This window comes from Pungitius pungitius, chromosome 17 (assembly GCF_949316345.1).
Source record: "Pungitius pungitius chromosome 17, fPunPun2.1, whole genome shotgun sequence".
Classification (NCBI taxonomy): domain Eukaryota; kingdom Metazoa; phylum Chordata; class Actinopteri; order Perciformes; family Gasterosteidae; genus Pungitius; species Pungitius pungitius.
In genome coordinates this window covers 9,986,977-10,013,197 of record NC_084916.1, presented here as the reverse complement: position 1 = coordinate 10,013,197, position 26,221 = coordinate 9,986,977, and the positions used below count along the sequence as shown (strand labels likewise).

The 26,221-nt window shown below is 42.8% G+C and overlaps 1 protein-coding gene across 5 annotated transcripts in view; it reads right to left on the bottom strand.

Moving 5' to 3' along the window:
* Positions 1-284: 284 nt before the first annotated feature.
* The window catches only part of ripor2 (RHO family interacting cell polarization regulator 2), a 47,107-nt gene continuing 21,170 nt past the window's right edge, over positions 285-26,221 (bottom strand). For 3 of the 5 annotated variants that reach the window (XM_062558554.1, XM_037474798.2, XM_062558555.1), the window contains exons 2-23: positions 18,140-18,260; positions 15,560-15,715; positions 15,261-15,339; positions 14,501-14,524; positions 14,096-14,149; positions 9,532-9,681; positions 8,808-8,871; positions 8,475-8,518; positions 8,171-8,296; positions 7,870-8,018; positions 7,295-7,424; positions 6,696-6,839; positions 5,453-6,205; positions 5,093-5,277; positions 4,811-4,973; positions 4,586-4,718; positions 4,338-4,499; positions 4,059-4,223; positions 3,645-3,844; positions 3,450-3,533; positions 2,995-3,085; positions 285-2,614 (exon numbers count right to left, since the gene is read on the bottom strand). In XM_062558554.1, coding sequence (XP_062414538.1) covers positions 2,514-2,614; positions 2,995-3,085; positions 3,450-3,533; positions 3,645-3,844; positions 4,059-4,223; positions 4,338-4,499; positions 4,586-4,718; positions 4,811-4,973; positions 5,093-5,277; positions 5,453-6,205; positions 6,696-6,839; positions 7,295-7,424; positions 7,870-8,018; positions 8,171-8,296; positions 8,475-8,518; positions 8,808-8,871; positions 9,532-9,681; positions 14,096-14,149; positions 14,501-14,524; positions 15,261-15,339; positions 15,560-15,715; positions 18,140-18,260 — 3,278 coding nt within the window. In that variant the 3' untranslated portion in view covers positions 285-2,513. The remainder of the gene's footprint in view (positions 2,615-2,994; positions 3,086-3,449; positions 3,534-3,644; positions 3,845-4,058; positions 4,224-4,337; positions 4,500-4,585; positions 4,719-4,810; positions 4,974-5,092; positions 5,278-5,452; positions 6,206-6,695; positions 6,840-7,294; positions 7,425-7,869; positions 8,019-8,170; positions 8,297-8,474; positions 8,519-8,807; positions 8,872-9,531; positions 9,682-14,095; positions 14,150-14,500; positions 14,525-15,260; positions 15,340-15,559; positions 15,716-18,139; positions 18,261-26,221) is intronic. The other 2 variants (XM_062558553.1, XM_062558556.1) reach the window with 2 other exon arrangements.

Below are 26,221 nucleotides of genomic sequence, written 5' to 3'. Positions count from 1 at the left end.
AGACTTGAATTAAGTTCTTACAGGTACAGGAAGCCATCTTATTACATGCCAGTTTTTGAACAATGGGCAATATTTTAAAGACTCAGTTCTTGGTCAATGTACTAGTACACTTTGTACTTTTAAATGGCGCAGTCTTCACAATTGCATTGTTCCATTTTTGACCCGAGTGTATATTTGACTCCATGTTCTTCTGGTGTACTGTTACTTGTCCTGTTGAACTAGCACTTATAACTTCAGGTTGGTCTCTTTTCCCATGAAACACTTGACTTGCTATATATTCTCAGTTTAGTTATAGCATATTTTAATTAGGTGTAGGAGACTAAATTGATCAATTTAAAGGTACCAAATTATTTAAGCTGTGCAGGTTGACTGAATTGAACAGCCGATGAATCAACTTAACACTGAACTGCAAGTTTGCAAAAATTCAATAAACAATGAGTGATGAATTGTATACTTTACCAAAATACTATAATGCTATTCACATCATAGATGAAATACAAGTGTTACTTAAAATACAGACTGTTTTGCAAAAGGTTGCTTAGAAAAAAAGGGCTAGCTTTTAGTAAGAACTTCATACATTTACAGATATTACAAAATGAATTTCATAAAAATATTACTTGCTTTTAATCAATATGGCTTTTGGGATATGCCGTTATAACAATTCATGTTATGGGTTTGTCCTATTTTGTGCTTTGAAAGTCATTCTAGCCAAAATGCAATTTCTTTTGAAAATATACACTCCATTATGAATTAGTAAATTAAAAAAATGAATCCAGCCTTCAGTTGCAGTAATAAAGTAGCACATCTAATAAATAACGTCCCATTGTGTTTAATACCTTTTTGGAAAAAGATATGCAAGGTTTAACTAATGATATTGTAATCTAATAATTCCTTCAAAATAAACTCCAATTAAACATGAGATAATTTGCAGTATGATATGGACGTCTTTTTAAACGATAAATAATAGAATTCATCCTAAATAGAACAAATATACATCTCATTTACATAATGTCCTCTGTACTATTACAGTATAACTCCAATATCAGAATTACAAGTAAACAATAAATAACAGGCGTCAACAAATGCGAGTTTTGTCATTGTGCTCTGACACAGGACTCAGTAGTACATTTACAATGAGAAAAGTTGGAATATCCGCTGATGTTGGGTTATTTTTCCCCACACAACAGTTGAACAGATGATGAAGCAAAATAAAACAGAAAAACCTCATTCGGCAGCTTCTAAAAAAAAAAGAAGCAAAATTTGCAATCCTGCCATCGACTCACATACTGTATTAATGTGCAGTTAGCCAAAATAAGGCCTGCACTCAGCCTGAAGTATTCTCCGCTCTGTAAAGTGAATTGGATCACAAGCCTAAACCAAATCTGTTGCCCTGGACTGGTTCTCTACCTAACAAATAAAAAATAAAAAATAGTAAAACAAAATAATAAAAAACAATGGGAGTGTATTTGCGGAAACCTGCCTGCTCGACCATATCAAGGCTCTAATGTCTACGTGCAAAAGGTTCACGTATGTACAGAAAAATTGCACTTGTTGAACTGCAAGTATGAGAAGACTGTTATAAACTGCGAAGCGAGGGAAAATTGGGCTGAAGATCTGCCTTTCAGCCTTTTCCTTTTCCTCCGAATAACGGACAGCTGAGGTCAAACTGGTCAAGACGGTAAAACTGCTGTTAAAGTTGGGCTTTACAACCACAACATCACTTCCTCTTTGAATGACATTCTCAACATTATTATTGGTCCTCCCTGTCTCACAACACACATCTTCCAATTGTACAAGAATCCCTGAAACTCAAAATGGAACGCATTAGAAAACAACTTTAAAATATATCTTGAATACAAGCACATATATTACACAGGCTTTGTAAAATATGCCACATTTACATGCCTCTAAACAGTGCAAATCCTTCAAAAAGCGCCAGAAAACATTTGTAATGGTAGACAGTGATTATACAAAGATCATAGTTAGTATATTGCATGACACAACTGACTCTGTAACAATCAAGATGATGATTAATCAATGAGTAAATTGGGCTGGGTGCAGTGGCTTGTCGAATGAGGTTATGTGAAAGGTGAAGACGCGTCGCTGCTCAGATCCACAGTGTGTGCAGCACCTTTCAGTGGCTTTGTGTGCAGTCAGATTTGTGCTCTCCGGTTAAACTCTACATGTCCGGTGTGCCTGGCTCAGAAAGCAGGGAGAGGGAGGGGTGAAGCGTTTCAGGGGTGAAGCGTTTGAAGTTTCTGAAAAGTGACGGTGAATCAATCGAGTGTGAATGCGTCGCACGGTGAGAGCAGAGCTCGTGTCTTCTGTGGTCGCTGCGGTTTGTTTGGTGATAGTTCCTACGAGGAGGCAGTGCGGCAAGAGAACGGTGATCTAATGTGCAGATCGGTCATTGACAGCCCTGTGAAGGAGTGCAGTGTCGGGCGTAGCCGAGTCAGGGGGGCGGGGCTGTCCTCGGGGGGTGGGGCGGCTGAGATGTTTCTGGTGGCGGTGGCTCAGAAGGCCGTGGTGACGGCGGTTTCCCGCCGTGCGCCGAGGCGGAGGATTTCCCCGGGCACCGTGTCCAGCTGCTCGTAGGCCAGCCGCCCCTCCTCACCTGCCACAAACAAAAGGCTCATCGGTTACACAAACTACGCTTTAATCGAGCAGAAGTCTGTATCATACTGCACACATCTCATCATATCCATGTTATAACTATAACTTTTGTTTATTAGGACTTACTATTGTATGCCACAATATACTGCTATTGACAACCATGACAAAAGATGAACAAACTGGTATCATGTTAATTACACATAAAAACTATCAAGCAGCATAATCAAGCAGCTCAAAATGATTTCAGACTCTAAATCTCCCTACATTCATATTTTGTACTTCAATTAATTCCCCAGCAGATACACAACACATGGTGAAAATGAAAGACGAACATGATTTGACATTCATAATAGTCAATTATTCTGCAAATATTATCCTTACCAAATGTAAGGAGGGTTTCTATGGCAACGTGGCGAAGCTCTTCATCAGCTGAATCACACAGTGCTACCACCGCCTTGATGCTCTCTACTGCCTAAAGACAGACAGACAGGCACTTGTCAAAGTACAAAAATGACAACAACAAAAACAACAGGCTGCTGTGGAATCATTTCCTCTTTAATTAACCACCATAGTACACCGCTCAGGATGAAATAAATATGACATGACTGTCTTGAACACAATCTTAATAGAACACGTCTATGTAAAACGTAACGGATATTGAAGGAAACATGCAGTTGCTGTAATCCAGAAGGCCGTGCTTTTGGAAGTCACCACTCAACTCAAAACTGCTGAAGCTTCGTTTTAGCTTTTTCTTTTAATTGACACAAATTGAGACCTAAGCTAAGCTGCAAATCTCCACAATATCACAGCTGCAGACGACGTAGTTGGCCACTGACCTGCAGACAGCTGAGCGCTGAACAAGCCGCCCTCTGGCTCTGGACTCCGGCCTCTGACAGCGCGTGGGTGTAGCACTCCACTGCCTGTGGAAACACACACAAACATTCAAACGCGGCTTGTGGCATCCGTCAACGCTGTTTTCCTCCGATCAACCCCGTCCGTCAAACACAGCCCGTCCCTTTACCACTACTCACTCTGGCCCTGAAGTGGCTGTGTGACGCAGAAGCGAGGTAGTCGGCCGCTGCCTTGTTGACCTGAGGGTGCTCTGCGGTGAGCAGGGAGGCCAGGGCCCTCAGGGTGCTGTTTCTAGGCCACAAAGAGGAGACGGGAACCTCTTCCAGCTCGGCTAGGCACCGAGAATAATCCTGACTGCACAGAGCCTGGGCAAACATCTCTGAGGAGGACACATGTAAGAGGTTTTAAACAACATGTGGAATTGTGTTTTTGTGCATATTGTGGTGTGGGTGCCAGTGGAGAGAAAGGCTAAACGAAAATTGGTCAACTGATCTTTTATGATGGTATTTTGACCAATGGATGATTATAGTGGAGGAATTGACACTGAAAGAGAGGTTTTGATCAGTGCTGTGAATCCATGCCCTCGTCCTCACCTTCTCTGGCCATGTGTAGGAGGTGTGTCTCCATGTCCAGTACTTCATGTTGTAAGACGTAGCTGTGGAACTGAAACACGGTCAGGACGTCCTGGGACAGCTCAGCGGCAGTGAGCTGTCCCAGATAGCTCCTGTCCACCATCTCGCTCACAACGACGCCGATCACTGGAGAGAGCAGGAAGAGAGCTCGAGTCAGAACGTTGTCTGGACTCAACTGGAAATCCATTTGCATTAAAACACCAACTTCAGTTTAGCGTTACACGTTAATAAAGACCCAACCTGTGTCGGCGCTGTGTGGGTGCCTCTCCTGCAGCGCGGCTGCATAGCGCTGGTTCATGTGTGTGAACACTCGGTCCAGCGTGGTGTGGAAAAGTCCTGCCGATCCGCTGCAATCCGACCACAGGGTCATCAGCAGTGGGCGCTCCGCGAGGCCCGGGAGAACTTTTGAAAGAAAAAGGACAAACATGTTGCGAGATTACACTTGTTGCACGGTGAATAAATGAAGCTTTTCCCTTGTCAGTACCTACCATCTGCAGAAGATGTCATCGTTCCCAGTTTGTCCGCACTGAGCTCTGCCAGCTCTTCTAACAGCTGAGTCTGAGCGGAGAGTTTGAGGAGGAGACTGCGACGCTGCCATTGACCGACCCCGCCGGTCAGCAACTGTCATTAAAAGGAAGGAAGAAAGCAAACCGTTGTTAACTAGGACTACTCGTGTAGATCATTCATTCACACTCCGACATCGGGAGCCCTACCTGTATGAGGTGATTACAGTACTGCAGGTGGATGACGATAGCCACGTCCAGGTTCTCGTTTCCAGTGGTGAGCGGCAGGGGGCTTCCTGCCACGCTGTTGCCCACGCCGGTGTCCTCCGTCAGGGCTTCACTCAGGTGTCCTCTGGCTTCTGGGTGCTGGCTACTTGGGGAGGGGGGGGGGGACATACCAGGTGTTATCAACAGTGATCGACTGTACTTACGATAAATCAATCTTATGATACTTTCATGAATAAATATCTTTCATGTGGACGTCGCACTCACCCAATCCGTTCTCCATCTGTATCAAACAGCGGAGATCTTTGTGGGGGGGGGCTGAGAACGGCGTTATCGTCTCCAGTATCCTCGTCGTCGAAGTCAGAGGTGTTGAGGAAGTCGAAACTCTCCAGGGCGCTCTCTACGGTCAGACTGAGGCTGGAGGACCTGCTCCTATGACCTGGCAGACGACACTGAACAAGAAGGGAGGGGAAGGTGGGTCTACAGATCCGTAAAATAAAAATTCCACATTTGATTGACTGTAATATTGAATAATTGAAAGTAATTTGTGTCCTTCTGTTTTTTCCCCCACACGACCCTCTTGTGCAGGTATGAATAAGGATGAAGACAAGGAAAGGGTTCGGGTACCTTGAGCAGGTCTTCCAGCCGCATCACTTCCTGCTCCAGGTCCTGCAGCTCTCGGCAGCGGTGATTCAGAGACTCCAGCCTCATCAACAAGCTGTGGATGGCCTCCTCCATGCTGCTCTCCAGGAAAGCCCTGCTCCCCTCGCCCGTCCAGCTCAGACTCCCTCCCCCATCCGTGGAGCTCCCACTTGGCGGCGCCACGTCCGAAGAGGTCAGCCTCTTCACAAGTTGCCTGGTCAGGCTGCCCGCTTCCTCTGTGTCCAGCTCGACAGGTTTCAGATCGTCAGCGTGGTCCAAGAAAACATCCTCTGGAGCCACTGCGGACAGGTGGACGTCGGAGCAGAGGGACGGGGCGGCTGAACCGCAGCGCGAGTTAGAATGTCGCTGGGACTCCGTGCGCTCCCACTCAGAGTCCTCTGCCACCTCAGCTTCATCACTGGCACTGGTGCCCCTACTCCCCATCTCTCCGTCTTCTTCGTACTCATCCTCTTCTTCCTCTTCCTCCTCCTCCTCCTCTTCCTCTTCAACTAAATGCTCCTCAGCGATGGAGTCCTCCCTTGTTGGGAAGATTTGTGTGGGTGACGGTTCCATTTCTGGGGGGGTGACTGTGATCTCGGGGTTGGACGGGCCTGCAGAGTGGGAGCTGGGTGCGGGGCTGGGCATGGAACCAGAGGTGTCCGAAAAGGTGAAGGAGAGACGTTTACACTCTGCCACACCGCAGCCCCCGTTGTCAAAGATATCATCTGGTAGAGTGGACTGAAAGAAAGGACAGAGGAGTAAAAGTGTAAAACAATGGATGATCAAAGAGGACCCTGATCTCAGTCTCCTAGAACATCTGTCCCACAGTACTGTCAGGATGAGTCAAGATATTGGCAAAAATGATGAAACAAATTTAAATGAAATGATACCAAGAGATAAGAGTGAGCTAAAGCTTAAAAACATTGTAAGAGAAAGCTCTTGGAAAAAGAGATGGCCCACAAACTCTTCTTTAGAAACTCTTCTGGCCAGATCCGTTCAACCAAGATAGAATCAAAGTAAGCTAAATCCAAAGAGAAAACCACCTAAAAAAGCCTGTGCGTAGACATGCAAAGAGCCACACATCACATTCTGCAGCTCACAGAAAAGGACCAGACAAGTGCAAGTGTGCCCACACCAGCAGAGGAAAACACTACATCCCCATTCTGTCCCAAGTAAGGGGGGGGCACACACAGTCAGGTTAGGGGTCGAGGGGACGCAACACACTCACATAGACCTCCAGACTGGATTTGGGCCTTGGCCGGAGTGAGGCCAGGTCACCAAACGAGCGACTGAGCCTTAACTTCTCTAGCAGGGTGTCTCGGAGCATGTGCAGGAAGGAGAGGCGCTGGCGCTGCACGGGATATTGCCGCCACTTCTTCACACAACGCACGCAGGCAAACAGGACAAGGCGTTGGATATTTGAGTGAGGGCAGGGGAGGGCAATGCAACAGGGACGGGTAAACATGTAGTGGGACAGAGTGTGGGTGAAGGGTTTTGATGTGGAAATGCAAAGGAGAGGAGGATAGCAGGGAAATGGGGAGGGTTAGTTTAGGGGTAGCACTTGCGCTGCTCACACAAGCATGATGCATCAACAGAAAAAACTGCCATGGGACCGTGATAAGATTTGCACGGGGCGTAGACAGGTTAGTTTGCTGGAACTATGGTGGTTTAAAAGACAAAAAGCATTTCTTGCACATAAATCGACGGTGTTATTAGCTTAAAACAAGCAGAGTTCAGAGGGGTTTTCCAGTTTGTTCTCAGCAATACAAACACAACTTATTCCCACCACACTCATTGAGCTAAAGGAGGTTTGTCTTTTGGACTCACAAAGAAGGAAGCGTCCTGGAAAGTGGGCGTCTCCGGCGTGCCCTGGCTGTAGACGGACACTCGTCTCTGGAGTGCTGTGGCTTTGCTCAAGTTACCGGACGACAACGTCAGGTCCTCGACATCGAAGGGGCTTAAAGGGGGGGGGGAAACGGGGGGGGACAAAACACGACTCTTTAGGATTCCTCTATGCCTACCAACATGTACAGTACACATGATCCCATTCATTTGGGTTTGTGACGGAGGAGGATTATTTTGCTTAGTTGAGTTCCATAACCTGTAATAATCATGTTTCTCCACCAGATGGCACAAAACAACAACCAATGTAGACTGAATTGAATGAAACCCACTAATATTAGTTACTGCAGATGTGTGACGGTTCCATACTGATGGTGCACGCTTGTGAAATAAAATAGTGTTGAGAGGCTCTGAAGAAATACCTAGCTTAAAGAATGCAGCTTTTATCCCCATTATAAACTTTTTATCCTCCTGAAGTTTCCCCTTATAATAAAATAAAATAAATAAATAAAAACACAATTTTGCAAACCATAATGAATAACGTCTAAGAGGAAACTTACTACCACGTGACCTCCAGGTTGAGTTTGATGGTCCCCAGGTCGTTGACGTCCACAGCCACAACCTGAGGCATGGCGGTAAACAGCTCCTTGGTCTCACAGATCACGCTGCCAACCAGCATGTGAGAGGCCAGGCCCTTCAGCTCCGTCACCTGATTGAGGCCAAAGACAACATCCATTAAAAAAAGATTATCCAGGTTCTTCCACCATCAAGACATAAGTTGATTATTTTCCTATAGAGCAAAGAAAATAATTGTTGGTTTACTGAAGTAAAAAAGCTTGTTGATCTGGATTTCTTCAGTACCTTGATGTTGATGAGGTCTGTGATAAGAGGCATGAAGATCATCTCGTCTCCGTCCCAACTCTGTCTGGAGTTCACTTCAATTCTTCCCTTCAACTTCCAGCGCTGGCGACCGTACCGCATGAAGATCTGAAGGAACGAAGGCGGAGTATAGGGAGAGTTAAGTAAGCTGGAAACCTTTTGACAGCCTCATAGCATTTTCCATCACCGTATTTTTCAATAAAACAGGACATCATTTAACCTGTAAAATACCAAACTGAGTTCTTTACTTGAAGCATTACTATGATACATAAAAAGAAGATCTTACCTCATACTGGTCTCCAGGACAAAGCCTAGCAAAGCCCGCCAAACCTGTCAGAGGGAGGATATTGATTTTAAAAACATATTTTGTACAGGATATGGGAGAAAAAGAAGATGAGCCAAAACCGTAATAAATTTAAATATCAAAAAGCTTTGGCCTATTCAGAAATACTTTTCCCACAGCGTCGATGATGATGCTCAAAACAGTATGTAAGTGGTATAGTGAATATAATATTACTTTTAGGTTCATCAAAGAAAGAGTTCTAGTAAAACATTAATGATTAATGCCTCTTATTTCAGACATCAGTGCCCGGTGTGTGAGTGGGTTTACTTTGCTCACCTTTCATTTTGATATGAAACTCTCCGAGCAGATTCTCCAGTTCACTCTCGAACGCACTCATGTTCTGGAGAAGAGACACATGACACTAATCACATCAGCAGCCCTTTGTGACACAAGACCACAACAACAATAGCAATCAAATGATCCCGACCAATACACTAGACTGCAGAGGAGTAGGGGCGGCTGATGAAAGCTCTCAGGACCGGTGATGACAGGTGTGTGTGTGTGTTATTAGGATTTAAAAGTGCTGTTGTAAGTACATGTCAGTATTTATACATGACAGTGTAAGCAGTAATCTAAAATATATCAAGGGTGTCATCAGCAAATGTTTGTTACATTTTTATCCAGATATACTTTTCATGACTTTGAGAGTAAAGCTGAGGCGGGTAATGTATTTCAGAGTCACTGTGTGTGTTTTGGATGAGGCCATCCAATCATTTTTATCTGGCATAATATAACGACTAGACGGGCTTTCTGCGTTCATTGATTGTCAGCTAGTGGCTTTTTTTTGGGGGGGGGGAGGGGTCTTTTAGTGGTGCTGATTTTGCGGTAGATTCAGAAAGGGCATACATAAGTGCTCCGAGCTACTTTATCAGAGAAAAAAAAAAATCAGTAATGCTGTGCAGATTTTTTTTCCTGGCTTCAATAAGGGTTACAAATTCCTCATGAGAATTTGCAGCTTGTTGCTTCCTCAGACACCGAAGAACATACTCCATGCCGGTACCTCGGTGTACTCCTTATAGCGGCGGTTGACCTCTGAGATGCTCTCCTTGGTGCCTTTAGTGGAGGGTGAGGAGGAGAAGGCCTGCTTCATCCGGCTGGCACCGTCCCTCAAACGGCTCTGGATGCAGAAGGCCTCATACAGCTCATCCACCTGGAAGCAGACAGAGTCCCTCCATCTTTAATAAATGTTCCACAGGGACAAGAAGGCATTCATGCAAACGTCCACATTCATCACACACACAAACACAGAAATGAAAGCGGGTGAGTTTTTGAAGTTGAAACCCTCCCCAAGATATACATCAAAAAATCTCTGAGCAGGAGGCAAACTCCCCCCAACTGTCCCCTTCCAACTGTCATCTAAATTATTCTGGATGGGTTCACATCTCACTGGGATTCATTCAAGGATTTCAACAACACAGCTTTGGGCTTGAGGAGTAGTCAGTAACATTTGCCAAATGTCAGCGAGAAGACTTTCACAATGATCATATTCTGGAAAAAGGGGTAAGAGCGAAAGGTAGAAACAAAGAAACGTTGATAGCAAAAGAAAACACACATTTAATCAGGACACTCATCAAGTGAGACCAGACTGGAACAGACAGATAAACTGAGTGGAAGAGAGTCCTCCAGTGAGCAGATCCAGCTGGTATGTAACAGTGTAAATGTGTTGCAGGGCCCCAGTGGGAGACTCCCAAAGCGGACGAACAACAGACAGCGTTTAGAGCTCATCTGGAGATGTCTGCCGGATTTCAGCTTGGCGCACAAGCCTGATCAAACCCAAACCCATTGGGACTTTAAACTGGAATTCAATCCAGAAAATAAGACGTTTTATATTGATATTAAGTATTTTTTCAATGAATGTCTTAGGGTTGTGCTAATGGAAAAAGTCTGGAGATCATCAAAATCTGCAGTATTCATCCTGTAATCATGAGGTCAATCTTATGGTAATCCATTTAATTTGTTTTATTTAATTTGTTTCAAAGTTGTTCCTCCATGAAACCCCAACTTGCAGTCCAGATTGTAGTCATCACGTCTCTCTGATTTCCTGCTGTCCCAAACATATGATCAGCCGGGCAAAACAAAACACCTCTGGTGAGCCTCAAAGGGAAATATATCAGCTGCCTGACTAGAGTGCTGAAATATTGATGTCTTGCACTCTGGCATTCATTAGGGACGAGTGGTAGATGCGGCCATCTTAACAGCTCCTCTGAGTGTTTTGTTTGTGCATCTTTGTGTCTAAGCCATGGGCTGCCAACAGCAGACTCTGAGGCCATGTTTACATGTACAGGGAGCATGTTGTTGTTGTTGTTGTTTTTTGGCACATGAGGGTTTATTGTACACGGTTTAAGTGGGATGCGTGTGTTCTTTAGGATGGGGAAAGTAGCCTAATGGCGTCACTATCTGGGCACAAATACATGCAGCCAACACCCATCCCGAACCCACCATCTCCACCTCAAAGCAACCGGCCCCCTCAACGCCCCCACCCCTGACTGGGACCCGGCCCCGTCTGTCTGTCTGTGGTATGTGGTGAATGCGGCGAGGCTGCAGCAGCTGAGCTGAGCCAGCTATAAAATAACCTCCAACCAACACAACCGTTGTTCTCAACCAACACAACCGTTGTTCTCAGCTCTCGGGCTTGGAACGGCTCGGAATCAGAGGCATCAACGACAGCTTTAAAACTTAAAAGGGAAAAAGGTTTCATTGTTGTTGATGAAGTCAAAAGTGAAACGATTCATACGTTTAGAACTTTTGCACTGATTAATTCGAGTAACACTACATTATTGTACTCCCAAATGAGGGGACATCTATGAAGAGATGAATGATCTGTGACAACATTGGGCCTTCACAAATTAGTGCTGATGAATTGCCAGCATTGTTTTCTGGCAATCAGTAATCATATCATTATGAGCTAATTAAGCTCATTTGCGTCCCCCGTTACAATAGCCCCGTGCTGCATTCACAGAAATGTCCTCGTGAAGGTCAGCCAAGCTGCGCTCCCGAGGACGGCCATCAGCATATTGCAACACCTCAGGCTCATTTCACCCCCCCGAAAAAAGAGAAACATAAAAGGCTAAACACAAACAAAGCCAAGGCAGAAACCTCAATGCAGGAAGACGGATAAAACATATTATATTTCATAGAACTTATGATACATTTCTAGTTCAGGTATGCCCTTTGGATCTGAAAAGACGATGAATTAGAACATTTGTCTGGAACATTTTAGATTGTTAAAGATACATTATAAATAGAATAAACTGACATTTTTGGGGGCTCGAATTAATTTTGAAACAATAGCAAATCTTTATACATACATACATACATTTAAATTCACTCCATAAAATTATCCTCAGAACCTTTGTAATGAACTCTTACCAGATGTGTACAGATACAAGATGAAAATGTATTCTACATTGAGTTCTTTATTGTACGGAGTCCCTGTATTTATACAGCCATGATAAACATGAACGGCTCAGAGACCCAGTGAAAATTGGTGAAGCTTTATTTGGATTTATGAGGGATTGTCTCTGTATTGACTGTATATCTGATTTTAAACTGTGGGATTTTAAATATGAGCACTGAATATTTAGGATAGAACAAGAATCCTCTTAAGAGATATAGCCATTATCCATTATCCTGTATTGTGTGACACACACACACGATTTTAAGCAGATTAAAACAGGCTGGCCTCAAACAGCATCAAATACAGAGGCCCATCTCTCTGGAGAACTGTGTGTGTGTGTCTGTATGTGCGTGTGTGTGTGTGCGCATGCTGGTGGCTCAATTAGCATTCAAAAGGAGACTGGAAAGCAAAAATAATTATGTAAAAAATAATCACATGCAAAATATTTACACTCATTCTGGATTGAATTGGACACAATTAACACACAAAGACACTCTCCTGGGGAAAGAGGCGGAGCCTGCCAGCTGCGCTTCTCACCTTCAATCTCTGTCACTCATCCCCTTAATGATGCCCTGCTGAAACTAGCCCCACACACACACACCCCTATATCCCATGCAGGACATCAGAGGCGTTGTATTTGGCCACCGGCTCTTCCATGTGTGCCAATTACTGCTCGGACATCTGCAGGCAGCACGAGCAGGAACAATAGACCACGTTGAACACACACACACACACACACACACACACACACACTTAATATGTAACTTTAAAAGACATTTTTCTTGTCTTGTTCTGAGATGATTACGCAACCTGCTCTTTTCTGTGTACAACTTTAATCACACTTTATTATAGTATAATAGTTGTCCTCACTAAAGTTTGCAAGATTGGGAAACTCCCTTTAAAATTCATATTTTTATTTAACAAAGACAACTTTAAAGTTGCATTTTTTCCAGAAAAATAACAGGGAGTCATACTGTTTGTTGTAGAATAACACCAGGAGGAGTGAATATAAATGAATAAGAAATTGTGAAAATTTGTTACGTTAAGATTTTTTTTTCCCAGCCGGCAATCTTCACAGAGCCAGTGAGTCGATGAAAAGACAAAGAGTTTGCAAAAGGAGCGCCGCTACATATTTGGAATGAAAGCGCGTAGGGCGAACTTACTTCATACTGACGCTTTGGCTTTGGAGGCTTTTTATTTGCCTGACAACAAAAATCACCTCAAATATTTAAAAGTGCATTGAAATCTATTTTTGCACGAGGGTGATGCTGCAGGGAAAGTAAAGCGCTTTGAGCGTGCGCTCGTTTCAACTGCATCCTGTGACAACCTCACAGGAGATAGAAAGGCATCTGTTTGTGTTCTCTTTGTTATCAAGTGGAGCATTCAGGCAGATACATTTCTACAACTACATCACCCATTTTCAAATGACTCATCACATTCTGTCTCTGTCTCTCTCCCCTCATTCTTCTTGTTGAAAAAGGACCTTGACAATCGCTTCTCGCTGCAGCCGACCGACTGCTCTGACCCAGATTCACCCTCTTCATCCCTTCAGAAACATTTCAACAAATCTGTCCAAAGGCCGTCGCTCTGTCTTGTGTTGTCTGTCTATTTCAAGTCTGTCAGGACACATGTGATCGCGAATGGTAAGGTCACCAAATAGCTGGTTCCTCGGGACTACAAAAGGCCTCTGGTAACCGTGATTACCTTTGGAGCTGCACTGCTGTGTGGTTGTGTGTTCGGATCGCCTGCTGTTCCATTTGATTTGACGCACAGCGAGGGACGCAATTACAGGACTACAAAACATGCCGTTTGCAACCTTGCAGGGGATTAGTGTCCCAAATAAACAACTAGGGACGCAGGACAAAAAGTTTCCCTACCCGGAGACCCCAACCATGAAAACAGCTGAAAATGTCCCACACACAAAATCCTTCCTTAAGTAAAGACCCAATATAAATTCTATTATCAGTTTTAAAACTTGGTTCCTTACTTGGAACTAGATGAGGAAGACGGACATCAGATGAAGCAACTGCCCGCACTTAGCGTATCTTAGCGTAACATAGCATAAAGACTGGAAACGGGGGAACCTCGAACAGATTGCAAAACAACTTGTAATGCATAATTTTGCATAAAGAATTGGCTGATATCAACCCTTTACATCAGTTCTTACCTTGCTCATGTGAAACTCCAGGCGTCTCATGTATCTTTCGATGGTTTTGATTTGCTGCAGAAAGAAAGTCAGAGCACAATATTTTACTAGAGCCCCAACATCTTGTTTACAGCCGTACACATTGGTGTCCACACTCCATGAAACATCTTTCAGTCTCAGTTAATCCATCTCATGCAGTTCCTCCTGTCTAATCCCACTTTTCTCTCATCATTTATTCTCATTGCAATCATCATTCCTCCATTATTCCTCAATCCCTTCAGCTCTGTACTTCATCCCTCATTTATTTTGCTTCTAGCGGTTCTTTCCCCTGCATTCGTCGTTTTTATTTTTACATCAAAGATTCCCCCCCAGCACACGGCGAGCAGGGAGCAGTTGTTACAGCAGACCCTCCCTCCATCAACTCACCTTGTCAAGATCATAGAGCACTCCCTAGTGAGAAGAAACACAAAATCACAGTTAGTAGAGAAGGCAGAGCTGAAATGGCTTAAAAATCGCAAAGCCAACTATAGATGTCCATCAAAATAGATTTTTCTTGAAGCCTTGACTTTGGATACGTACAATATGTCTGTGTATGTGTGTCTGTGTGTCTGTTTACACTGTAGCAAAGCAAAATAGGTTCCCATGTGATGTATAACTCGATGGATTAGTATTGGATGTTGGATGTTAACATAAAACAAAGCTAAGCTAAACGCAACAGTGGGAATAGACAATGAAACAAATGCGATTTTGGCCTTTAAAGAAATAGTTTAACATTCTTTTTTTTTTAACTGATTGAGATGCAATGCCATGCATAAGTGAATATTTAACCAGTGATTGGCTTATCAATTTAAATAGCATCAGTGAAACAACTTGGTTCTGTTGAAAATAAATAAATCAGCACATCTAAAGCTTCATTCAGCAATTAAATGTTTGCATTAGTTAAACTATCAAGATACTAATCACTTAGCTTCCATCCCCATCGGCAGTCTTTATTCTAAGCTATGCTAGGTGTATTCTTGCCGTAGCTAAATGTGTGTAGATCAGCCATGACAGTTTTTTTTGATGTTCTCATCAAACTCTTGACAAAAAAGGTACAAATTAAATTTCCTTAATTGTACTTTAAGATGTAGGTAATGTGGGTCTAAACTGCTGCAGATGTGTTAAATACTGCACGGTAGTTTCTCACCAGGCGAGAGTTTCTCTTCATGTCCTTCATCAGACACATTAGTTTTTCCAGCTCTGTTTGATGAACTTCAAGATACTCACTATGAGACAATAAAGGAGAAAACTTCAGGTTTAAATCGAACATTATCAATGTCCGCGAGGCATATTAAAGAAACATTAAGTACAGCGACTCTTCACTCAAGACGTCCCTCTAGCGTAAAAATAAATGATTTCTCAAAATCATTTAATTAGTTAATGGACTGAAAAAGGAGACATTTTAATTGCTTGACTGAGCGTTGTGTGATTACACAGTGCACTCACTCCAGGCCTTGTTTGAGTGCGTTGTAAACTTCCTCCAGCCTTTTGGGCTGCGGCTCCCTGGAGCTGCTGCCTCCCTTGTGTCCTGCCGGGTGGGTCTTCTTTGGCTTAGACTGAGGCTTCTTCTGCACCGCAGAGTTCCCCATGAAAGAGTTACAGCTACACACAAAAAACACAAAAACACACGAGTGAAAAAGAGGTTCCCCTTTTTTCATTTCTGTCCAATGCTGTAAAAAGAGCAACGATTTTGAATGATCCTGTTCCCAGCATACAACCAAGTATACTACAAACAGTATTTTATTTCATTCTTCTCGTGCATGCGATGGCGAGGGCTTGTTAAGTCTCTTCACAACGAGATTACACGGACAAAGCCTTTAAACTAGACATACATCAAAAACCTGTCAAAGGTCAGAACAGCTCACCCTCAGAGGTGATCGTCTTCATCACAGGGATGCGGGGATCTGGCAACACATGCAAACATGTGATTCCCACCCCTCTCTGTGTGTAAGGCTGCTATTCATCTTGTGCTGGAGTTTACTCACAAACACACAGTCACCCTCCCAGCAATCAATGACATTCAGTACTGTTCACTCTCTTCCACGCAGACAGCGTGACCTGGTCTAAGGCAACACATGTGGATAGAGAGGAACAGAGTTCATCAGTTCATGTACTACAACGCAAGCTCCTTTAAAAAGGTTTTAAATTTATACAAAAAGCGCCACAACTACTGAGAGACCCACCAATACTTAAACCATTATTTATTCATAATAAAAATCTTTTGGCAACAGGCATGGATGAATTGGGCCATTGATTGAAAGCTCCATCAATGATTTCAGGTCAAAAAGCCTGTAATTTATGCTGAAATAAAAGGGAAAAAAGGCCAATTTTTTTTCTGCCACAGTAGCAACCTCTGAAGCCTTTTCACATCATCTCATTCTAGGTCACACTTATCTTTTGCTCATGTACATCTCTGGCTTTGAACAACCATTACAGATTTGGCTGACAAATGACAATTACCCTGGACTTAACGAAACGGATAAAATTACAGCACTCGACATGTTGGAACGTGCCACTTCTTGCCGCGTACCAGGGAACACAGCAAGTTAAGCTGCCACAAATGTAGGGCACGACGGAATGAGAGCGCTGCGTAGCCTTGGGGTCACGCAGGCTGTACTGTAGATGCGTCTCTTGGTAGTGACACGCACCCACGTGTATAGATGCAAACAAAATTCCATACTAACAGATAATTGTGACAAATACGGCAAAGTCTGCAGTAAGCCGCATGCATGCGTAAATGCACAAAAAGACACGCATGCAAAACCTCTGCTGAATGAGAAGAAACACAATCCAGTGGCCTCAGAAGCCGGATCTCTGCAGCGTTCTACCTCGCTCATTATCAGAAGTGGGAAACTTGTCAGTCGCCTACACAGTCACGAGTCATTCCAACCAATTACCCCAGTCAGCGTCTGAGCAGAGAGAAAAGCTGGGGAACAACGACTTTAGATGGTTCTTCCAGCGGGACCAGAGTCTAATGAAGAGGACCAAGCGTGAGCAGGCTTTGTCATGTGACGTCTCATTGAGCGCCATCAGAAGGGAGTCAAAGAGGAACCAAGATAAAATCTCTCAAGGTTTTGAGCGATTCCCAACATCTCACAACCAGCTTCTTGCCATGAATGAAACAATCATCAGCTAACAGATGCATCTGTGTGGTCAAAAACAGAGCTTTAAGAGTTCAGTCCCTTTACAGGATCACAAGACTCGCTGTGGCTGCCTGAACTTTACAAAGGTTGGTACCAGATTATGGAGTTGTTTCATTCTCTCTTTGTCTGAAAGTTTCAAATCCAGCTCTGCTTTATGGGTGATGGGTTTCTGAAATAAACCACCAAATGTGTTTTGATGCTAATATTATTCTGTTCTGCAGGTGTCCAAGGCCAAGATTCAACAGATACATATTTTCATTCCAAAGTAAAAATATTGCACAAAAAAGAAAAAGGTTCCCACAAATCGAGTTACTGCCATTTTATTATAATCCTGTATCTTGGCATCAACATAATCCCTTTACTCTGGCTGTCTTTATCATTCACATTCCTCCAACACACCCATAGATTTTACACAGATTTATATCTACAATAGATTATGTAAGTGAATGAATCCCTGTGGGTTTATCGTCATGCCACCTTGGATAAAAACAATGTAAGATTTAGCTAAATAAAAAGGAATTTGTCCTTAACCTATATGTTGGGCTGATTTCCATATTTAGAAAAGCTTTAGAAAGCATACAAAACAGCACATTTACCACCTTCAGCATAAAGGGAGAAGTGGGAATGGACAACACCAATTGAAAAGATAGAGAATGTTGGAGCAAACATCTTTTCAGGGTGTCTTCTGCTTTGATCACCGTCCTTAATTGCTGACATGTTAGTAAAACAGTGATGAGCTTCTAAAAATCAATAGTTTCTGTGGTACTATACCTTCAGCATATATTATTTTCATCTTGTGATGAAAAATCCTCCCCAGTGTTTTAATTTGCGTTTTCAGAGATGAGCGACATGGGCAGACCAACAGTTTGTTACCGAGACTCACCGAGAGCGTCGCTCCTGCAGCGTGCTGAACCCGGCGAAAGACTGACTCCGGATTATACCGTTGGGCCCCCCGGGGGAGTGGGTGCCGGCCGCCATGATCTCCGGGACGCGGGACGACACTCCTGGAGAAAAGACAGACACACACAAATCCTCAATTAACACCTACACCTCTTCAGCATAAAAAAAAGGTTATTCAGAGGAGGGGGGGGGGGGGGGGGGCATTGTGCCAAGCAGGAGAGAGAGCTGGTGGAGCTCGGTGTGAGCGATGTGGACGTAACACCAACATGTCTCGGCTACCTGGACCCATCAGTCACAACGTGGTTAAACAGCAAACAGGTTTCATCCGTTACCGTTTCCCGTCCTCGAACAGTTGTCACGAAGCAAAGTGAAGATGTCATTCCTCAACTAAGAGGTTGACCTTTAAGTCTGAACACAGGCAGAAGTCACTGAGGTTTGCGCAACAGAGCTACTTTAAAGGCCACTTTGTCTTTTTGAAAATCAAATTCACTTGTTTCCAGAAAAAAACAAGAAAAAAAAACACCCCCCCCCACCCAAAAAAAAGAAAAAACAAACAGACATCCAGATTGTCCTATGGCTGAGTAATCTAATCAGCTTCTCCTACAGGTCAAACACCTTTTATCACTGTGTCTACATTTAGCAGCAGCAGCAGCTTGTCAGATTTCATCCTTTTTTTTTTTTAAGATGAGGTGGAATGCACCACGGTTCATGTTTGCACTTGGGGAACAAGCTGAAAATAGAAACGTCCACAAATAGCCGTCAGATAATGATGTAGCAGAAAGGAAGTGCCCAGATGACTAAATCTCAGTTTTAACTCTCATGTTGAGACTTTGTCCAGATTATGGTGCTGATTTGGCTTTTAATCTTAAAAAGTGTTCAGTGAATAACTGTTTAATATCAAACAACGCAGGGAGGCACCACTCTGCTGCAGTTCTGGGGTCAATATCACCTTAACTTGAATATAGTTTCATGCATTGAGTCAATAGTGAGAGGAGTGTAGCGAGGACGTGTCATTTCCGTTAATCAGTAACAGTACACTGCTGAGATAAAAGGAAAAGTACCGTGAAAACACAAATGCCGGGAGGAAAGCCAGACAGATTTGTATAATCAAATGTTTCTCTCTGCTAATAAGCAGAGGAATCAGTTGTTGAAACCCAGCTCAGTGTTCAGCTCTTGTGTGAACTTCTCTCCCTCAAACAAGATAAACCGTGCCGCAGCGCTTACAGTTAACTTGAATGACTTCATCTTTTGTTGGTTCCTGTTTGACTCAGATTGTCAGGCCTTGTGGTCGTATATATTTTAATTCACTGACCCATCAGCCTCTTTCTCCAGAAGATAGACCATATCTGTGTTGGGCTCATTTTGTCATACAAATTAAAGCATGCCCACACACAGAAACCTCAAAGCTATAAGCGATTGAGCAACCAGATCCCCCCCCCCCCCCCCTCCCCCTCCTTTGGTCTGTGACCCGGCATGATACCTCGGTAAGACTAGAGCCTTGTTTTGCAGTGGGGGGACGGGACGGTGAGTCCGATACTTTGAGGCTATTAATAGAAGCCAGCTCACTTTACTGCTGGACCAATGGATGGATCAATGTATTTGCTCAGAACAGCATGGTCCATTTTCAGTGATTAGATGTAGGCCAAAAACCTTCCATCTTCTACGGACTGGTTTGTCTGTGGAAATTAGACAATACGGTTAAAATAGAAGTTGCAAAAAACTAGTCATACAAATCTGGTCTTTTACGAGTTGATTGACGTTTGCCAGATAAATGTATGATAATAGGGTTTCACTGAAACGCAATAATATCTACATTATTGCTTGCCTGAAGCGTAGGTGATAGCGGGAGAAAAACAAAAAGGGAGAATAGCAATTTGTTTTCTGGATGCTCAACGGCGTTTTTCTGCCTCGCCGTGTTGGTCCCTCTGACTTTCTGACTCACGCTCCTAAAACAAGAGCAGTAGGAGGGAAATGGTGCACGGTACATTTTGTTATCTAATGCTTTGGGAAATCACAGAACTAGCTGGACACTATACCACGGCTGTCTTTTAAAGATTTCCAGTAGATTTAAACAGAGGACCAGAGGACATGGGCACTTGAAAACCGTACATAAGGACACCAGATGGTATAAGCAGTTTATTTCAAGTCCTTTCAGTGACCTGATAATCCCAATGTAGTACTGCCAATTATGAACACTCGAGAAAATAAGAGTACAACTCGCGGTCAGCAGAGAATAGATGTGCAATAACAGCACTCACACAAATCAAACAGTGGGACAAGCGTCATATCCAGAGTTACAGTGTGCTCACAAAAATCTAATGACTGCAGGAAAGGAAGTCAGTGTTCGTCCTACATTCTTTTATCTGAGGGCTCCCACCACAACTTAATAAATGTGACTTCATAAAAAGTAGATAATAAGCAGAATAAATTTGGTTTGAGAGCAGATATGACATTTAAAGACGTCATGTTGGATCCTGAGGAAATATTCTACTACTGGGAGTTAACATAATTGTCCCTCACTCTTTTAAGTTAAAGAAAACCCGGCCTTTTCACTCTTTGGATGCGTTTCGTAGAACACATTTTGGCACGAGTTGTTTGCCAAACGTTCGGTCACGTCCAGGATTTTCCCAAAACCCTCCCCAGCCCCAGCAAGCTCCTTCGAAACCAACATTTATATAAAATGGTCCCCACGTATAAAAACCCCCACACGAACACAAAGAGAGTTGTGTTCAGTCACTGAATCATAAAAACCTTTCCTTTGCACTTTTTAGTGTCAGCGCTGATCTCGTCCTAAGCACCTTTCAGAATGGGAACAACAATGCAAACTCTGGCTGCGGGTTCTGGTCCGGTGCCAGCCTCTAACCCGGGTAGAATACCGTCCATTCACTAGTCTTTTTCTCTCTGGTGTTCACACACCAACAGCCTTAAATGCACTCAACGAGGTGTGAGAGCGCGGTTCTTTTCGCAGTGTGTGAACATGAGATTAATCAGCATGGTGAGCTGCTCTGATAGGACTGATGCATTAATGCACATGGACCTCAGAGAGCTAAAAGCAAATTAAGATTACATCACTTGTCCTGCTCTCTCACACCAGCCCCCCCCTGTATTAACCCGTGTGTGAGATGTTTTATAAGTTTCCTTTAATGGATATAGTTCAGAATGATCCAGAACTGAAAATGACGTATTATGTTTTTACATAGTTCTGGTTCTTTATCATCCATTATTCCTGCAGCAAACATTTGAACACATATTCCTGTGTGGATTTTAAGGGAGAAAATTATACTGAATTGGCACATTTTTGAGAAGGAGATTTCATACTTTGACTTTCCTCACGTCTTTGAGTGTTTAAATCACAAGTTCACTAAAAATACTACATTTCCCAACAGACGTTTTTATGAAGTTGCAACAACCACACAGAAGAGTTGTAAAAGAGGAGGAATATGCCTAATGTTTTCACTAAATCACATCAACACTTTTGAGATTTTCTAAAAAGGTGTCTTCAAAAAACAGACATCTTCTTTTATACAAGAGTCCCATCCAAACTTATAAAACCGCAGCAAGCTCATTAATTAACATACTGTACATACGTGCATTCATATACAGTTTGCTCTAAAAGAATCCTCTAAAAGCGTATGTGCCCGTTCCATGAGTGTGCATGAGTGTCTATTTATGTTTAAAAGAAACACCGGCCTGCAGCGCACGTTAGGAACAGGAGCCTAATCCTTGATGCCTGTATAAATTAGCCTCACCATGGCAACAGCAGACAAAATGGGATAAAGTGCGTTATGTAAAACAACGCTTATGAGAGCCAACTGCCAAGAAGTGGGACGCACGCGCCCTCATGTTACAGGACAGAGGCTTTTAAAAGCACCAACTCGCAATTTGGAAAAGATTCTTTTTATATTCAGATTGATTACAGATGCTGCTTTAAATGTCAGCCAAAGCCTCCTTGAACAGCCTTTCATTCCTTTCTAATTGTGTTTTTTTTTAAATATTTAATGAGGCAGAAAATGAAGAAAACAACAGAAGAATAAAGCAGCAAGGAGATGACAAGAGATTTGACCAGAGACAAGAGCATAGAAAGATGGAGCATCATGGTTAGAAGATACAATCAGGAACACAGAACAAAGGCCATAGTGATGATATACTGTTTACGTGACTGGAAATGGACCGACATGCTCCAACACATCCTGCAGGTTGCAAGCACGCGCCTAAAAGCTGATACGTCCACGTCTTTGTGAACTGGTTCAGTGAGGACGGGTAACTGTTGGTTGGGAGCCAGCTGGAGCTGGGATGTTTGTGGTATGTTCTCAGCCAAAACATACCACATTGTTTCTTTCGGTGTTTTTTTCCCTGTAATCTTGAAAACAAGTGAGGACAGGGTTTGATTTTTTTTTGCATGTGCACATCAGCTTGCAATGAACCTCTCAAGTGTCTCAAACAGTCAAAACGAAACTTCAGAAGTTTCACTTATATTATCGCAAATGAATCTGTACAACCAGCGCATGCAAATGCAAAAAAGTATCTTCAAATATCAAGATCAAAGGCTTGCAGCAAGACATACTGACATGTCAGCTCTTAACGGATTAAAAATTGCACTAATATATAATTACATGCAAGTACAAAAGATTCATTTTGAGATGAAAGATAGCACGTTTTCATTCCACTTTCATCTCATGTCATTGACCCGTTGACCATTTTGGAAAGGACATTTTCCAAATCCAGAAGATACCTGCAGGGGAGGGGTGTGACTGACAAATCAGCCTACAGAAAACTCACTGACGCATAAGCACTGCCATGTTTATGAAAAGCTGTAAGCAGAGTGGTGCACATGGCAAATGTAATTATACAGGCCTATACAGCAGAAAAATCCTAATAGTAATAAACATAATATTCTTAGCTGATTTCAGGATTATATATTTACTATTAAAAGCCACAATGACTCCAGAATAAAAGCATTATCAGTGCAGAGGAAAGTTTCACCCGAGTGATCTGAGTAAAGTCTAAAAAGTGCTTAACAGATAGAAAAAGAAAAAAAAGAGTCAGGGAACATGCCAAAATCTCATTGTCTGATCAAACCTGCAAGTTTGACGTACAGTAGTTTAGTCATGTGACAAATTAAAGAACACTATTTACAATGTTTTTTATAAAAATGGAAAAAAATTATAATACCGGTTTGTATTTACATGGTGTTACAACCTTTACCCTCCGGAATGTTAAACTCTTTGGGTTCAAGCTCCTCCATCTCACAGAAAACCCCCCACACACGATGCAGGTATTCAGCAACGATACCTCAGGGGCAAAAAGAATCAATAGCTTGGTCAATAGTCATCCCTACAGATGTGAACAATGCCTCTTTGTAACATTATAAAGTGCCACAATGGTGGAAAATTCCTGAAGAAAGGCAAACATTTGACAAAAGACCATGAACCGACAAGTGGCAAAGACAAAGGACCTGATGGTCCGTTTCACACAGGAGCTCGTGGAACCCAAAAACCAAAGTAGAACTAGAAGGGAACTCAGAGCACAGACCTCTGGCAAGGCCGTGTCCATAAGTGAGAGCTGCTTTCTAATACGGATCCTCTTCAAAATGTAATTGGGTTCTCTTTCGAAATTCACACAAAAATTGGGCCAGTAGTTTTTCAAGAATAAACTGCACCAACAAAATGACCTCCTTAGTGGGGGAAATTGACAGCATTATTCATCTTTCATCCTACTAGCCAAAATGGAAATAAGTATTTTTCTAAAAGTGACACATTTATTTGTGTGTCAGGACGTTATCTAGTCCAAACTAATCAGGCAGCTTGCAACCCTTGACCTAAAAAAAATCCAATCTTCGGATGTCATACATCCTCCTATGGAGTAATTAAAAAGAAGAACAAATAAGTTCTATCAGGTCATTAGAAACATTAGTAATATTAACTAGAATTAGTCAGTCATCTTATTATTTATTGATTTATTACCAGACAGATTGGGAGTCGAGACAGGTCAGAAATTTTGCCAACAAGCTGAAGAAATGCCCACGCAGTGTTGGACTTGTGTGTAATCTCAATGTGTACACATAATTAGTGTCAACTAATCCTTTGTAATTTTAAAGGATAAAACAACAACCAACTCTTATTTCTGTTAATCTGTCATTTCCAAAGCATTCACGAGGGACCTTCTGCTCTCTAACCCCTGTGTGTGTGGGGGTCTAGTAAATTCAATTTTTATTCTAATTATAAGTCATCAGTGTCCTTTCGGATCAGTGCATGGACTAAAAATTAAGGCCAGGATACGAGGTGGCATTTAAATGCACAGATGAGCAGATTAACGGCGTCGTGTCTGGATTTAAGCTACAGCCAGCCAGCTGATGCTGACATTTCAGCAGTGGAGAGGAGTTCGTAATCACTTGTGAGAACTGCAAGCCGAGCCAGTGAATGTACAATCCAGATTAATGGACTCAGATTATTTTATGACATTCAATGCATTATTAGACAGTATGGTAGAAAGCAGCCTCAACTGAGAGAAAGGAGCTTAAGTCATTAAGTATTCAAGCCAAATTTAGATTTTCTGTGACAACATTATTACCAGAAACTGTGATAACGCTGCATGTCCACACATCCACCACGTCATCACCAGCCTGATCCGCTCAGTGTCAAAAACAGCAATAACAAAACATGTCAAACAGCAGGATCAAACACAGCTGTCAATCAAAGGCCTTGTTAATTTCCATGTAGATCCTTTGGATCACACAAGTAGAAAAGGCTTTGCTGCTGATCTTGTGGGACCCTGCAGGGCTAGATGTAGAGTCCACCTACACATTCCAAATATATTACTAACAGTGCATATCTTGCATGGTTTGTTTATCAAGCTCGTTTTGTTTTGTTACCAAAAAGGAGAACTCCCGTCCACTTTACGGTGTGTTTACATGTCTCTATAGGAGCAATTGTATTTATAAAATAAAGAACTTTGTCCCTCCAGAGGGATCAGTGAAGTCTGTCCCATGTCTCCAAGTGATGTCATTTGTGTCAGTGTTGATGTAGGCTGAGAGATAGCAAAATCAAATCAAATCTGGGAGTGTGGCCGCAAAGAAGTGAGCTCATCAGAACTCAACAGCCTGAGCATGACACATTACAACCTCCAAAGGAGCCGTCGGCGCTTTAGTTGCATTCTGGGTAATATAGACATTGGGTGTAGACTAGAAAGGAAGTTAGTCAGACTATTCTAATGGCTAATTGTATGACCATGACGAAACATAACCAACAAATAAAACAATTGGGTCTGATGAAATCCCTTTGGACTTTGGCTGCTTTGAGAACCCGGTTTGTCCATTATGTGTGAGTGATTGAAAGTGACCACCTATGCTGCAGCGCTGGAATGCAGTTACCATAACAGGATTTAGCTGGATATTTCAGCTCCAGTTGTTATTTTTTGCAGGAAAAACTGAGCGCCGTTACCGTAATAATACAAGCTCAAAGTGCTGTACAGCATTGTGTGGATAAGCTGGCCATGGGAAAGCTGCCAGCTATTGTCAGTTGGAAATGGGAAGGTGGCAGGGGTGTGAGGTGATCTCCACTTCCACCACTTACATGACATTAAAGTATGGGGAAAAACTACACTACCAGCCACCTTTTAATTCAGGAAGTAATCATTATGCTACAACTGTCCAATTAAAAGCCAAAAAAAACACCTCTTTTGTTTCACGTGCTTATTGGTTACAATTCTCTGTACAGCTTGAAAAGCACTTTCCCTCACCATCAAGCCATACTGTACATGGGATTTTCAAAGAAATCATTCTGTCTCACTCAGTTATTACCACACTGTTAACAATAACAATTTACAGAGCGGCTTGGAAAAAAGAAACTACACGGCTGAAGCCAACAAGGGAAACCCAAACACCGCCATCACTGCTAAATAAATACACCAGAGAGAAATAGTTTATCATCACCTTCTCCCTGAACTGTAAGTTGAAAATGAAATCTTCCAGCTAACTGTGGAGATTGTCGCTCTGTCTCAGGTAAAGACACAGCAGGGAGCCGGCACTGGTTTTAGTCTCCTATGATGGCAGCTTGAGGAGCATTTG